General features: G+C 40.4%; 1 protein-coding gene across 2 annotated transcripts in view; it reads right to left on the bottom strand.

The window, feature by feature from the left end:
- The window catches only part of pde3b (phosphodiesterase 3B), a 39,038-nt gene that overhangs the window by 10,990 nt on the left and 10,650 nt on the right, over positions 1-17,398 (bottom strand). For both annotated transcript variants that reach the window (XR_004695125.1, XM_035153323.2), the window contains exons 2-4: positions 3,120-3,170; positions 1,765-2,013; positions 215-363 (exon numbers count right to left, since the gene is read on the bottom strand). Coding sequence is in view for 1 of the 2 variants with exons in the window: in XM_035153323.2 (XP_035009214.1) it covers positions 215-363; positions 1,765-2,013; positions 3,120-3,170 (449 nt within the window). In the remaining variant the exon portion in view is untranslated. The remainder of the gene's footprint in view (positions 1-214; positions 364-1,764; positions 2,014-3,119; positions 3,171-17,398) is intronic.

Consider the following 17,398-nt stretch of genomic DNA (forward strand, 5'->3'; position numbering starts at 1 on the left):
AGTACATGCAAACAGTATCATTATCATAATTCAGTTTAACTCGGTCCTTGATTGGTAACATTTTTAGATCTGTTTCTACATTTTCAATCAGAGAAGAGACGACAACATGACATGTTGGATCCAAAATTGGGCCAATTCAGGGTAGTATATACAATTTTAAGCATATAATGTATGTGAGCCATTTTGAAAACTGTATGTGTTTCTGTGTCAGTACCTGGTCAGGTTGAGGTCGGGGTGAGATCTCTTGCCATTGTTGCGCTCCCAGCGTAAGGAGGTGGATTCCAGAGGAGAGAGCACGGAGGAGGAGGAGGTGGAACTCCGCCGGGGCTGAGGGGTGGGGAGGCTGTTTCTGCTGCTCAAACCCTGATCAGGAAAGAACATGTCTTTATACGCAAATTGAAGATGCTGCTTATGTGGCTGTGAGCATTTGTTAAAAGCCACGTTCAGATTCATAATTTAAATTTTTTAAAAACAATATAAACATTAAGTCATTTCAGTGAGGCCCGTAGAAGAGTCCTGGGGTCAAAGTGCTTAACCTGGCTCAACATTTACCACAATGCCAGGCAGGGTCATCTGGCTACACAACACAATATATGGCCAATCACTATGTGACAAGCTTGGGATGGGAATTGATAAGATCTTATTTACACCAATGCCATAGTTGACCATTCATCTAGGTCTGGTTTGTGTTGATTAACAATGACTGATCAATTTTCTGTGTGGGTGGAAAAAGGTAGGCCTACATTTAAATTCAGGTTTTCTTAGTCATAGAAAGAATCTGAGGGTGCGTTCGAATAGTCCAATTTAATTAGGAACCTTCCTAACTGAGTGAAATGACCCGGAAGTATTTCACTGGCCGCCATAATAAGAGCTGTTTGTATTCTCTAAATGATAAGGAAAGGATTTTCAGTGCTTCCTAACTTATCTCCTTTATCATAGGAAACATCGGACCGTACTTTATGAAAGAAAGGCCCCACAATTCTTTGTGGCAGCAACATTTAAAGCAACACATCATATTTTCACCATTTTGTGCGTAACTTCTGTTAAAAATAAAGTTGGTTTAAAAAAGTGGAGTTTGATTTTCACTGCGCCGTGGTTCTCCTTTACTAACTCCTTACAGCTTCTCCTTCACATCTTTCCTTAACCTTGCAATGTATTTCATCTCGGTAAAAGAATAATGATTCGGTGAAGTAGTTTATTTGGATTTTGCGAACTCAACCTGAAACTCAAACCTGCTAATGTTATTATAACAAAGGACATTTACCCTTGGTGATGGACGTGCTTCTTGGTTGTGAAGCAGTGGCACTCGTGCGTAAAACACATGGCATTCCTGGAATTTATGCCCATGTTGAGAAGAACATTGTTTTAGCAAATTGATGGTGTTTCCATTGTTGTTCTTCCAGAGCAATTTTATAGAGATTATAATCCACCACTCTTGTTTTTATTTTTTTCTCAGCTAAATGAAGCCACGCTTTGGTCTGTTACTTCCTCTCTGCCAGGACTCCTTCTTGCCAGCAGCGTAGACGCACATCGTGCACCGTCATTGTTTTGGAATGTACAACTGTCAGAACAACATGCCGGCATCGATAAAAGGAAGTGATAAACTCAGATGGTTTTGAAAAGTTTGGATCTGGTTCTTGATTCCGGCCCCTAAAAATGACGTAGTTCTGTTATCTACCTCACAACCATCCTAAGTAAAAACACCAGAGTTCCTTACTCATCAGTTTATGTATTCATGCTGGTGCAGTTGTAATGCTTGCTCACCTTAATGGTTTTCCTGTCCGGCCTCTCTACAGCATCCTCCACCTCGTCGCAGGGGTAGAAACCTGGGAAGGGGGTGAAGGGGTTAACCCTGGGACGGCACGAGCCTGAGAACGTCCCCATGAGGCTGGAGATGCTGCGCAGAGCTGAGATGGTGTGGGGCGACAGAGATGAGTCCATCAGCAGGTCCGACACCAAGTTCCGAGCCTCGTTGATGACTGAGAGATCCACGCCGTTGCCACTCACCGCACCCTGTCGCATGCACACGTACAGCACACAGGTTAGGGGAAGAGGGAAGCAAAGGCACTTCAGTGCAGCACATATTTACAAAGTTACTAATTCTCTGCTGTATTCTCACATGGGCTCACTCTGGGACTTTTTCCGGACATTTTACTAGGGGCTGGCAAGAAAAGTTCTGGAGAATCACCGGAGCAACTGACTCGGACAGTTGTGTGCTCACATACAGCCTCTCAGGATAATTTCTGGAAAATGTCTGGAGTTCAATGCCTGTCTGAAAGCAGTACGAGTGTCTTTGTGGGAAAGTTTTGCCCTCAGTTTTCTTCCAATGTGAAGAAAACTAATGGCTAATGGCCAAATTGGCTTTTGGCTAATGGCTTGAGACAGTGTAGTCTACTGGCCTCCTGCTGGAGTGTACTGTGTTTGACATAGTGGTGTTGTGGTAGGAGCGATGACATCAGGTCCATGGTGCTTTTGATGACCTCCCACCTTTCTCTCAACTTTACTCTGCTCCATTTTCCTTTTTTTTAGGGATCCTAATTTCCCACGACTGACTCTGCTAGTTACTCCTTCTAACTTCTTCTCTCACCTCATTCCTCTCCTGTTGTCGCCTCTATTCATCTAACATGACTACTGTATATTGGGAGGAAAATACACTTAATCTAGAGAGGTGTAGTGCTATGCTAATATAAAAATGATATCCCATAAACTGTAGGAACAGTTTGCTTCAAAATAGGTGAAATTCTTTCTCTAAGGGAAAATATTCTGACTGGCTCTGTCCTGTCTAACAAGAACAAATACTGACTTTCAGTCTGTATGAGTTAAATTCTTTGATAGATTACGCAAATACTTCAAACAAGCAAAATAATGTCAGAGTAAGATAAAAGTGTGGCATGACAACAATGCCAAGGTCATTGTATGCCAGATTTTACACAATGTGTATTTTGCCTAACCACAAGTCAAATATCAGGGAGAGGACTGAATGTCCTAAAGATGACTTATGGACAGCTGCTACTCGTGGACCACAGAGACCGTTCTGTCTGAAAAGTTCTTTATTAGCTGTATGCTAACCGAATGAACCAGACATATGTACTGTCACAACATGGAGCTGAAATACTGACCTGATACTGTGGCTTGTACCAGTGTTTCAGATCCCAGTCCCATAGGATCATCTGAAAAACACAAGAGAGACACAGAAACAGTCAGTAAAATCATCGTCACTGAATAAGTCCTGCTACATAACAGAGAGTATGAAATGTATTAATATAGAAAGAGCACAGGCTTTGACCTGCGCTGCACTTAGAGCATATTAGGATTTTCTTTCAGTGAGGGCGCTGGCGGGTCAGCAGGAGAGCGACAGAGCTTCTGCTGTTCTATTCTGCCTGTTATCTAAACACACAGTGTAGTAACAGTTTACATTAAGGATTTCCTGCGCCACATGATGCACTCTCCTACTACAGGTATGCTAATGCACGTCACTTTAGCAACAGCACACCGCACTGAGAGCGGCAGCAGAAGAAAAGCAAACCACTAAAACCACCACAGTGCGTCTACAATGGAGCAATGAGATCTTATCAGGCTGCAGCTACGTCAATTGGCAGCATTTTCATGCTATCTGTTGGTAACCAAACAGCTCTCACACATTACAGCAGTGTGCAGTCAAAGCTGGTGCAGGCTGGACCTGAAATAACCTGGTGTGGGTTCACTATAAAAATACAATCAGATCCTCCGAGAAACTAGTCAAGAAAACAATTATCTTATTTGTAATATGATCTAATTATACTTTGCACTTTCAGATTTTTTTAAATAGCTGCCTGCATTAAAAAAAAAACTTGCCATGCACACTTGGCAGAAAGCACTGAAATCTATAACTTCTGACACAACACCTGCTATTGTAATGTGATTAGGTATAATAGTAATATAATATACATATTATAATATAATGGGAGGAGATAAAGCAGTTTCTCATGTAAACAAATCAAGGCCACCATGCAGTCTCACCCCTTGCCACAAGGGGGACAGACTCAGAAGCCTTATGTGAGAAGGAGCTCCACTAACTCTAACCACCCCAACCTAACCTGTAAACACACACCATCCTCATATATGCTTTTATTTTTAAATCTCAGCCAGAGATCATACCGACAGGAATAATCTATCACAACAAATATGATAAGTGAAAATGTGTCTAATAACAGAAACAATGGCCCACATTTAACTTCTATCTGTTTTTTATACCATGCTCTTCTGATTTTACACATTTGTGTTTTGTATGTGAGCATGTGCAACATACAGTTCATGAAATCTATAACTGTGGTTGCTAAATAGATCAGCGGCTCCCTCCCATCTCCTCTAATCAGTAACCGTTTCATTGATCAAAGTGGGATGTTGGGTGTTTGTCATCAGCATCTGTACAATGCTGCCAAACATTTAATATGGCAAATAGGCCCTGCCATGGCAACCTGACATAGAGGCCAGCAAACAATGCTCCATACACCATGGCAACAGGATGGCGGGAGACGGCTGGAGGACAGAGTTGTTGGCCTTCTGCTTATTTACGGAGACACACACGAGGGGCTGAAACAGAGAAGACAGTGTGAAGGAAGGGATGGAGAGTAAAGGACAGACGGAGATAAAAGAAACGGAGACACGTCTCGACACAATGTGCACTCGTCCTTCATTTAACTCAACCAAAGGATCGTGTTATGTTGGCAGTTCCATTTTCTACTGACGCTCGTGATCACATACGCAGCACACGCCCAGTGACACACTCAAATGTCTGCAGCGTGTCACACGATATATAGCCTAGTATGTGTACATGCTGTCAGCACCTAACCCTTACAGTGCGTGCTCCTCTTTACCTCTAATTATCTGCGCACAATGCACAAAAACCCTGGCGCCTCTCTCAGTGGCACTCTGCTCGGAAACAGGAAAAGCTGGATGAAGGGGCGACACCACCACCACCACCGTCCCCATTAAAGCATGTGCCAAGCAACAACTTATTTACAGTGAGGGCCTTCTGCACGTGAAGAGATTAAAATCTTTCAATGAAAAGGAGAGATATTTTCTTTAGTGGTGTTATGAAAACATGACATGAGGGCGGACACAGACAGAGACACACAACTCAGCAGCTGACTCCCAGACACCTGTTCACGCATGGATACACACAGACACACAAGCACGTCACAAAACACATTGTATTGTTTCTCTCCTCCACGACATTTAGGTTGTTGACAATATGCTTTTTTGTTAAGTAGATTGAGGTTGACGTTGATTTTGTGCATTCTGTTTGTATACTGCGACTCAACTCACGTATATCAGATAGCTACAGTTTCTCTTCACTGTGCAGAGTAAGATTATTATAATTCTTTTAAACCTAAGTTTTTATTTATGTTTTCAACACTTATACATTCATATAGAACAAACAAGACAACTGTTTTGGGTGGTACACCTCCTTCAGTCCATCCATTCTTTTCATCAACTAATTCTGTTATCCTTCTCCATAGTCTTTGTGGCTATTTCTGGTTCTGAATGACGTCCATTTCTCCCACTTTTCATCCAGTTCTGTTTGTTGAAGTTGCATAATGAGATTTTAAATTAAGTATGAGACCAACTTATAAAAAATTATGCATTGCTGCAACACATTTAACTATTTCTACTAATAATGAAAAAATTGTCGTAACTAGAATGTCACTCAGTGGTGTCCAGATTTATATTTGGATCTGCACTAAATTGCACATGCTCATAAATGTAAGTCCTATAAACATAATTGATTTTTCATCAAGATCCATGAGTTAAGAAAATCAGGAAAAATTCCCGGATCCATCACCTGATCTGGATCGGCACCAAAGTTTGATGAGTTCTTCCTTGGAAATCAATTGTGTCATTTTTTTCGTAATCCTGCTCACCGACAAACAAGCAAAGGCAGAGGTAACCTAATTTGTGGAGGTAATAAGATATATAGAGATAATAATAATAATAATAATAATAGAGAATATAGAGACATATTTATTTTATATATCTATATTAATTTATGGTACCGGTATTTCATAGGGGAAATAACTGCACTTTATGTGTCCACACCTGCATGTAAGAAGAGATACAAAGCAAACGAGGACAGACAAAACAAGCGGTAACAAGAACAGTGAAACACGAGTGGGCCCACTTAAATGTACAGGCAAAAAAAGAAAGAAACACGTCAGAATAACTCTTCACATACACACAATTATTCAGCAAGAGACAAGTCGTAAATATTTCCTCACAGGAGTCAATAAACCTGTGCGATCTATTAGACTGCTGGTTAGTCACACCTGCATGTCATATGAGCGCGGCTCTGACACTGGGGTGCGAGAGGTGCTGGAACTGATAAAAAGACGCTAATAAGAGTGTGTGTGGGGGGGTGCAGAGAAAAAAGGTATCAATGGCAGACAGGCGGTGCATTTGTATGGAGAGGAGCAGGGCACTGCTGACGTCAGTGTGCAGCGACACACACCGCGTCAGCAGCCCCTCCGCACATGCACGCGCTGATAATGATTGGCTCTGGCTGTCGAGGCGAGCACAGGGGAGGAAAAAGATGATATGGACAGAGAGGAAAAGAGAGAACAGGCCGGCCTGATTCTTTTAAAACCCCTGTTCAGGAAAGAGAGTTAACCAGATGAGGTCTGCAGAGTGTGTGTGTGTCCTGTTGGTCTGACATAGCTTGAAGTACTGGGATAAGGCTGGGCCTGTATCTCAGTGGCACAGCTCAGACAGTGGAGCTGAGTGTAGGCCGGCAGCTGAAGGAAGGAGCAGGGATTAAAAAAAACTGTCTCTGAACTTTTGACCCAGACTGGCTCACTAAAAAAGATGTATCCTGCTATCAAACTCGTACAAAAACCTGACTCGTATGACAAAATATATCCTTGAGATGCAACATTTTAATTTCATCTACAAAATGCATTTTGATTGATTATCAATAGTAAATTCTACAACTTTGATGAAGTGTTTTAACCTTGTGGAATGAAACAGAAATCTTTACAAGAGTTGTACAAATGTCTTCCATCAAGAGTTGCACACTTAGGAACTTACTGTTTGCAATTAAGTGATACCTCAACAATTTGACTATAAAGTTTTATTTACTAACGATGGTAAATAAAGACCGTTTTGGATATTGCTCTCACAGTATGTGGTCTTCATAACTAAATTAATCTGATAATGTTGGATAATGTAGATACTGATAAAAGCAAAATGGTTACAAATAAAAAGAAAGACTACAGCAGTGAACGTATAATAACCCCAGAACAAGAATGAAGTTACTTGGTTAAAAGTGACAAGAAAGCTCTGAGAAAGATGATGTGCAAAATGTATCAAGTGCAAATGAAAACAGGAAGCACAGATAAGAAGACACAAAACCACAGAATGGACAGAGAGTTATGGGCCAGTGTTTATTTGTTATCCAACCAGCAGCTTCTAACGTGACATTCAGCAGCATGACTGGGGCTCGACCTAAACAACAAGCATTCATTGCATTCATTGTTTGATGTGTGTCAAAAGAAATCAACCACTGTCTCGATATATTTTTCCATTTGCTTTACAAAGTCTAAATAAATGCACAACACAATCTGGAACTCTCTGGACTTGGTACGGCAGATGATCAAAGCATGAACTGACTGAGCAGCTGCGTGTTAAAAAAAAGGAGGAGATACAGATTGTCCCACCAGTGTAACAGGACAGACAATCTACAGGACCAAAGACTTGTTCAAAATCTTTTTGCATTCTGAGTTGCTTGGCTCGCCACCAGCCCACAGGTCAACGGGCCCAAACTGGAAAACTCACGGTACTCCAGATGGCCGGTCCGCCTATAAGGCTGTCACCAGTATCGTCGGGGCAACCTGACAGGACCATGGAAAATTCTTTGACGAGGGGAAGGAGCTCGTGCAAAATGTCATCCCTCTCTTTCACACTCATCTACCACTTCACTGGACTGGTGTTGTTCAGCGTCTGCCCTGCAAAAAGCCAGCATCTGTTCATGTCCTTTGGAGTATTTTTAAGTACGTCTATAACAAGATTGGTTTCTTAGTATCCGTGTGGTGTTTGTCCTACTTGGCACAAATCTAGTCAATAAAAAAAAAAAAAAACAGTAGAGAAGTTACGATACCGTTTTTCCCTTCCTGAAACTGATTCCGATACCTGGACTTTTCTTATTGGCTGATATAGAGTACCGATCCGATACCAGTACATTTAAAAATATACCAGCTTATATAACATAATTTAACAGCTAAATGCCACTAACCCTGTATGGAAGTGATGATTGCTATCATTGTTGTATGACCTGGCTCAGGCTTAACTCTTTGCAAAAACAGATACATACAGTGAATGAATATTATAGAATTTCTAGTTTGACAGTCATAACTGAAAAAGACCACTAATAAATAGATCTAGGAATACACAAGACTACTTTTCTCACTTTTGTGGAACTTTCCAACCTCAAATATTGCGAAATTCGTGGCATTTTAGCTAGCTCTGGCTAACGCTAAACTAGCATCCCCGAAATCTCTTTTTCTTCACCTCTCTGAAAACAGTGCTTGCCAGTGGCAGTACAGTGCAACTGCTGTTTTGGAGTGGCGAATGAAGAAGTGATTTCAGGGAGAAGGTAATTGCAGTTTTATCTGGGTGAAACTAATATACTTTTTAAAACGTGGTATCAGCTCGCCCCCTAGCATTTTAGTTAGTATCAGAGGCATTTTCGATTCTTATTTTGGTATCGGAACATCTCCAATGAAAAAGAGCTAAAAATGTCAACCATCCAGGGCATGAAGAAGGTACCAATTAGATTAAAAGTCTCATGTCTCATTATTCTGTGGTGTAAAAATTCAGTTCAATTCCACCGCTAGTTACTATTACAATTGTTAAACAATAAAACACAATTCGCAGCCGTGGTTGTTTTCTATGTGTTGCAAAAAGATGCCCCACGCTGTGTCTGTGAGATACAACAGGGTGCCTCATAAGTTTTCAGTTTCTTATCACAAACGTATGGGCTGGAGTTACACAAACACCACCACAGAGCACATTACTTGTTCATTTCATTCAACAAAGCTCCAGTTTGTAAACGGCTCCAAAGAATGCCACACTGGAAAAAATGAATGTGTATTTTTAGAAGCTAGTGTGCTTGACGGGAAGACACTCAGGCTAATGAGGAGCGTGAAACAGTCTTGAGAATCGGAGTCACGTCACATTCAGGGTATTTTATAGTCTGATATTCTCTATTTGTCAGCCGCCACAAAATTTTCACAAAAAAAAAATCAGCCGTGAAGAACTTAAAGCAAGGCAGCATGCTGGGGTCAGAGACTAAAAAGAGGGTAATGACATCTTCCCAAAAGTGAAGCCAGTGTCTCAATCACCACCTGGTGGCTGGCTGCAGTATATGTCATAGACACCACCTCCTCCATGTTAGTGGATGGATTTGAGCCAAACTAAATAGTCAAAGTACAAATTTTTCTCACAAATATGTTCTCTGTCAGTTTACGTAGATCTTACCACACGGACGTATGTTCATTTGCTTATGTTAGCTAATTTTATCCAAACTCCAGGTTGGTTATTTGATGCTATAAAAATGTGTTAAAATGTGACGATTGACAGCTGAGACTGACTCGAGATTGGTCAAGTGCTTGTACTGGTGGGACTTTGCTACTGCAGCTCCATTCCTGATCTCTACTGCGCAGACTGTGGCAACAAATGCGCAAAACGTAAGTGTTTGTATCCAAGATATTTTGGCTTCATTTCTAAATAATGGGAGGAAGTGTAGACATGATCTCCTGGATGGAGTGGAGAATAATGTCTACTGTTTTTTTAAGCAATTCCAAATTTAACAGATAACACAAATATCAAAGATAAGACTGTTCACTATGATTGTGACTACATATGCAAAATTGAAATGTAAGTAGTTTTCTTTTACTTTCTACCTACAATAAATGTACCTACTGCATATGTTTTGAAGTTTATTCTTTTGTGGACTTCCATTTAGGAAAAAATAAACAATGATGGCCATTTATCTTATCACAGGAGCCAGGCAAGTATAACAGCATGTATGACCTTTGGAGAGTGGCAGCGAGCCCAAGTGTAAATAGTTTGAATAGTACTTCTCAAAGTCCTTTATGCTGACATTGATTTGCTGATCTACACGTTCATGTGGTTTACCCAGCGTTAATGTCAGTAATTATTAAAAGGATTATTGACCTTGTGACGCACAGAATGTACAATCAGAGCCTGATGAGACCTTTGTGTGTCATCAGAAAAATTAAAGCAGCTATTTATAAAAAGGTACAACAAGTATTCAGATCTGCCTCTGATGGACTGGCCTCTGTTTTGTTTTCCTTTTCTTACAGCTGTATTTCCTCTCCTTATATCAGCCCAATGTTTGGTTTCTAACAAGCTGGGTGAAGTTATCAAAAACTCAGAGGACAAAGGTGATCTCAGTGCAAATATTTTCCGCTGAAAGTGTGACTGGGCAGCCTGGGAACTGGAGGATTTTACTGTCTAGAAATTAACCTGATTGAACTGCAAAATGCCAAAAATCGCAGCCTCCTGATTAATTTCTGTGACACTAATCAATCCCAACTGGCTCAACTTTTACAACAATGCAATATGATGTCATAGAGCAGCCTGATAAATTGTTAAATCAAATACTGCATATGCAAATGCACATTCTAGATGGATCAACTTGTTATGTGAACAGCTTAGTACGGGTTAGTCGTGACTTTATGTTCCAATCTTTGAAAACCTTCAGCTGCATGCCTTTTTAGTACTTTAAAAACTGATATGGTAATTTTGGACATGTTTATAAGTCTATAAATGAAACTGTTGATGTTGATTTCAAAACACTTATGGGAAAATTGTGATAATTGACTAACTAGTTACATTTAGTATCAAGCAGAAATTAAAATTTAACTTATTAAAATATAATAAACATTTTGTCTAAGGAAAATATTGATGTTATTGAAAACTTTTTAAGCTCAGGATGTCAACAATTTAATGACTGCAATTCATTTATTAATCTATTTTGACAGAGATTCTGACAATCTAATAAAAAATAGTCCAGTTTCCTCTATCAAAGTGCAAACGTGATGTATGTCCTTCGCACACAACCTTTTTTGACCACTGTGGAGCCCAAGAGCAATGCTATAGTTTGGCGGCTGGGAGGCCTGAGTACAACAGGAAGGTTATACCTGATATGGACATGAGCGCTAGATGAGGGAGGCTCAAAGCCTTTTAAGGGAACATCTGGTTTTATCATGGAATCAGTGCAGGCTCCTCTCATAAACACAACCTAACGCCTGAGCCCTGGAACTCTGGCCAATAACAAGCATGTGAACACAAACGCCATCCATCAGAGCCGAGCAAAGGGGGGAGGAGTTCACAGGGAAGTAGAGCGAGTGAGACAGACACAAAGAACAGTGAGAGAAGAAGAGACCACAACAGAAATTGTGTGTTGAGTAAATCATTTACAAGCCAGTGACCACTACTGGCTATACGCAGCTTCTCAATTAAAAAAACAACAAAATACTCAAGAAGCACTTGTACACGTGTCGAGTTTAGGGTCATAATCAATATGGAACCGACTTTAAAGAAGTGCCTCAGCATCTGTCAGTGTAGTTGTTTTTGAAGACACTGAAATAACTCATTGCCTTTACAGTATGAGAGTAATTTAACCAAAATCCTTAGTGGTAGTTTGTTTGTGCACCTCATAGCAACAGAGGACTTGCTGCAGGCTGTCTTTTCTACTCTTCTGATCAGGGTGTGTGTATCATAGAGTTAAAGGTCAGCATCATATGGAGCTCAGACATGTACTTTTCAACAGTCTTCACAACTACAACAACCAGTATTTTTGTCTGGAAGTTCTAGCTGAATATTATTTTTACATGGTGTGGTAGTCTGGAGAAACTCTCAAGTATCTGTATTTATAAAAACACAAAATAATTAGAGCCTTTTAGACTCTTCTGGGTCATTTTGGCTCTGCTGCTGCATATGTAGTGTAAAGTTCAGTCCGCACAGTTCACAGCTCTCATTAACCCCTGTTTCTAGCATCAGCCAAAAAGATCTGGCTAGATTGGCTGTCCAATACCTGCCCAGACAACGGGGTGAAGAAAGTGAAAGAAATATTTTCTCGGGAGTCGGTGGAGACCAAACCAGAGGTAAAAGTAAAGTGCACGTTGGACTGCTAGAAACATGAAAAGATAATAATAGTGTTCTCTCTCTGTCTGTTAGCCGCCAACTTTGCTAACTGAACCATTTCTACATTATAAGACCATGTTAAAGCTGTGTGTTTGTAAGCTAGTTTGGGAGATATTCTGCACTCAAGCTTCCAGAATCCAAGAAGGTAGCTTTTAGGTGTGTGTAGGGTCTGATCCAAGAATATAAAGAACATTTCAGAATGATAAAATGCCCAAGACCGTACTGTAGTTGTCTCATTCTGCTTGGCACAGATGTTTCAGGCAAAACGCCCATTTTCATTGTGAGGCAATTACCTATGAGTGCACAACAATCTGCTTCCTATGGCCAGACAATGGATAACTGTTTTCCACTATGCTTTCTTTGTGGGCACACTTTTACAACAAACCTTCTGAAAGTTTGCAGCACTAGCTACTAGGTACCACAGGTCAGGGACAAACCCTGCATCAGTGTCAGGCCAAAAAAAGGGATTTTGTTGCAATGTCCAGCCGAAATAACTTGATGTCTAATGTGAATAATCCAATCTGGCTTGGTACAAAGGTGGGGTATTTCGCATTGTGTAGTCCCCGGTGTTTAGTGCACACATAATGAAGACTGTTAACCTGCCAAGAGGTCGTTATGCACTCGCTGACTGACACAGCAATACAGAAAAGAGAGAAAGAGGCTAAAGCTGCTTTCAGACATGCACTGAACACTGTACATGTTGGGTCTGTATGTGAGAACGCAAATGTCCGAGTCAGTTGCTCTGGACATTTACCAGAACTTTTCCTGCCAGACCCCTAGTAAAATGTCTGGAAAATGTCAGATTGAGACCATGTGTGAATATAGCAAGAAAATGTTTAAGCGAGTGGGCATGTTGATGACATTTCTTAAAAACGGGACTGATGCAAAACTGAGATTACAAAAAGAAAGCATTCAAATATCACGGGATGAAAAAGAGTTGCAACACCTAGGGGATGCAGAGGACGATGTCAACTTGGAAAGACAACAAGATTTTTACTTTATGTCTTGCCTCCTGCATCCTTTAATCTTCAAACTCCAGAAAATGTCCAGAGTTCATGTCTGAAAATGGCTTAAGAGACTGAGTCCACCTATTCAAGAGCAACAGAAGTGTGTCCAAGGCAAGAAGTGATTTTAATGAAATTATAAGTCTGCATTCTTCATAGATCAGTGAGAACAGACACATTAATCTGTCATAATCACAACCATTAACATTCAACAGTCAAAACAATACTGAAAGCTTAAGCAAAAAGTTCACCACCACAAAGAAACACACTTTCCTTCCTGCCTTTAAAAATGATTGCATCAACAATTTTGAATTTAAATAAAACAGGGGGGCTATTTGGGGGTGACCTTCATTACAGGATACATCAGTCACTCCTATTTTTCCTACTCTGACAACAACTGAGCACCAGATATCCAATTTATTTGTATATAATTATCTTCTGCTATTGATGCATTTAACAAACACAAATCCCTGAGCCTGCACTGTATAATAAACTCAATGCATCCAAAAGTGTTGCAAATCAACACTTCCTTAGGCTATACGTCCATCCTGCAGTTTGAACACAGGTGTAACAGTCAGAAGAGTTGGCTTTCTGAGTGACTTTCCCCTCGATATCCCATCTTCAGAACGAGCAGACTCGGCAGGCATCACTGACAGAGAGTGGATCACAACATAATGCTGGAACCACCAGAGATCAGCGTTTTACATCTGTAAGTATAAACTCCAGAGCTCGGCAAACTCTGCCTGCATCACCTGAGACAGATGCCACATGGCATAAATACTGGAACACTGGCTGACTGTCAGATGAGTCAGAGTCACACAGACCAGAGGTAGGTTTACTAAACAGAGCTAAGGAGAGCAAAGGTGAGGCCTACATGTACCAAGTTTACCAGGATTTGTGTAGTATACAATCCTTTTTTCTTTTTGCGGGAGGACCTTTACATTTCTTGGTATTAAGGCACTGTGGCGTTGCTGTTAAAGGGCACTGTTGGTCATAAATACAGAAAAATAAAGTTGCAAAAAGGGCAAAACTTCCAAATCAATTATTAACAAAGATAGTTAGGAAGAATAAAGTAAAGTAAGGGAGAGCTAGAAAATGTAAATTTGTTTAAATGGTAGAAATCATGATCCTCAAGTCAAGACACTGGTGACACGAATTTGCACACCTTACATAACGTATGCAGAACTTTTTTGACTCAGAATTTGCAAAATAATTGCAATAATAATTTAATAATTTAAATTCGAGTTTTAATGCTTTTCTAATTATATTTTTTTATATTTATTTCCCTGTAGGTTGTAATCCCTAGATGGACAAATCAATTAACTACAGTATCATGATATATAAATGTCGTCTTAGGGAGACAACAAAATAAAGGTTTGTTATGGATGTGAATGTGACCTTTAGTTTCACTGCTTCCCTATTTTCACTGCTCTGTGGCTCAAAGACAGGCTAACAGTTAACTTCAACACATTATCTGCATGGACAGCTTATCATGTGCCAAAAACATGATAAATGATCGACACCTCCATGATACATTTAGTCTTTGGTAGAGCTGCTCAAATTAGTTTTGACTGGACCGGCTGCGGTCTCAGCTTCTTCTCCGAATGTCAGTAAGTGAGTGAGTGAGTCTGTGAAGCCGTTTTCTGAGATGACCTCCGTAGGATATCAGGAGAATTGGGTCTGTACTTTCTCGAGAGGTTTCCTTTTGAACATGTACATGTTTAATTTTTGCGTCCGTTGCGTGTCTCTAACTAGGGGACTGGCCAGACAAAGTCCACTGAAAGTCCCCAGGAATTTCCCCAATTGGCTATTACTTTTTCAAAATAGTATAGCGTGTACAATTTAAACTAGAATGGCTCTATGCAGGTCCCTCATAAATATGCCTAATTTTTGTCATCAAGATCTATGAATTATTTCCTTAAAAATCTTGCAATGTTAAATAAAAGGAAAATAACAAAATTCCTGGATTTGTCCAAATCTGTTCCAAAATGTACTAGGTTATTTCTTGGACATGTCCCGTTCTTCTATAAGAAGTTGGGTGATTATTTTTGTTTTAAAAAATACCTCCTGTCATATATAGCGACATTTTGGACAAACTTTGGGAGATAGCGGCACAGAGGCACTTTGTCAGAGGCTGTGTGCGACAGACAAGAGCTGCTTTGATACGTTCACTACAACGCTGAATTTATCTAGACGTAACTCGGAGGAGCTGTATGCCAGCAAGCAAATGTCTGAATCAGTTGAACCGGACATTAAACAGACGTCGTCCTGCTTGCTCCCTGGTACAAAGTTTGTTATGTCTGATTGAGCCGAAGTGCAAACAGATGAAGCGCTGAAAGCAGCTGACACAAGATATAATGCAAATACGATACACTGACGTCAGGAAAAGGTTAATTGGTGTATTGTGGTTCCACAACAGTTTTCAACTACATCTTCAACTTTGCATGTTGAAAATATACTTAAGGAGCAAATGAAAGACAATTAAAGTTGACTAGTTGGCTTACTGATGCTTTGACCCGTTTCAGATCTGTTGCATAATATCCAGCACTTCTTCCTAACAGGTACATGGTGTTACATTGATGTGTTATTTGAAACATATGGCCTGTTGGCATTTGCCACAGAAGAAAAACATATAGAACTGGACAAAGGAAAATTATGGTTTATGCAAACGAGCTAAGCTAGAAAGACTTCAAATGTAATTTGCATAGTTTTTGCTACTTCTACAAACACCCAACCTGATGCATCAACATTTTTTGACGACTTAGCAGTAATAACACACCCAACACAACAGTAACTTTCTGTATTATCTGTGTTAAAAGAATATCTTTATTCTATGCCTAAACTCTGCAAACAACTGCTGTCTGTAGCTGAGCACCCAATTCCTTATGCCCAATGTCTATGGTACCATGCCGGGTATGACATCAATTCCACTGTTGATCAACTTGATCCCATGATACAGGGTCAGGACAAAGGCAGATATATAAAAAGTAGACAGAAGCTTTTATAGTATGTAAAAACATTAATATGGTGTCTGTTACTGAATAAATACATAAATAGTTTTGCTTGCTTAACCCTTCAGAGTCAGATGTGCCCAGGAAGGTAAGAAGGGATTTAGGCTACATAAATACTAATGTTTTTTGTTTTTTTTATAAACAGCGTTTTAAAACTAAAATGATCTCCATCCACATGAGCCTTTTGGCTCCATATCAGTCATAATTTTTTTGCCGTCATTTCGAGTCTTGACTGAATGAAAGTGAATGCGGGTGATCTTCTCCGTTTTGCCCGTCCAGACTATAACTTTGAGTTTTCAAACTAAAACAGGGCAAGCAGCGTGTCCATTTTTCGTTTTAATTGCTCGGAATAATGTGGGCGGCAGGTGTAAACGTAGCAGCAGTGATGTGTTTTAAACTAAAGTGTAGTAGTCTGGCTGTAGTCAGTGTCTTTGGTTTAACCCCATTTTCTCTAAACTGCACTTTGGCTTGAAGCAAAGTCTCTTAGGCTACGACACCACTGCTGATCAGACCTTGATCCCCTAAATATCACTTTTCTAATATTCTTATGAGCACATCATTTCAAGGCGTTCACATGGATCGCTGACAGTTTGGGGCGGGCCACGGCTCAGACTGTATCTGAACAGCACAGTGTGCGTTAGCGGCAATGGGGGTGTGCGATTAAACCCTGAGCTCTGCCATCAGTAAGCTCCATATGACTCTGCCCGTGTCCTCTGCTGTGTATATAGACTGTGTAAATTTCTGTGTCATGGCTCTACAACTTTTCTCGCATAAAGAAAAACAAGGATTCTGCCTCACGTGTGTCAGCCAAGCACGAGCAAATCATGTTCCGTTTTCAACCTCACGATGACGCAGATAATACAAGCATCATGCTGCAACCGAAATGTCCTGAATTCTTACAAGATAATAACAAATAACTGCTCAGGAGAGGTGAGCGGAGGAAGTTTATTTCACTCTGACAGGTCAAATTTCGTGTGCAGTCACAGACGAGAGGCGGGGGGCACAAGTGGGGTGGGGGGAGGGAGGATGATACAGGTCCCTGGGAATTGATTACACTGAACAATGGCGAGCAGATCGAGAGCAACCTTGGCCAGATGGGGGAGATATCACACTGAAGCTCGGAGTCAGAGACCTTCGTCAGACACAAAGTCTATCTACAAAATCTCACTTACATTATGT

Source organism: Hippoglossus stenolepis, chromosome 1, assembly GCF_022539355.2.
Source record: "Hippoglossus stenolepis isolate QCI-W04-F060 chromosome 1, HSTE1.2, whole genome shotgun sequence".
Lineage (NCBI taxonomy): Eukaryota > Metazoa > Chordata > Actinopteri > Pleuronectiformes > Pleuronectidae > Hippoglossus > Hippoglossus stenolepis.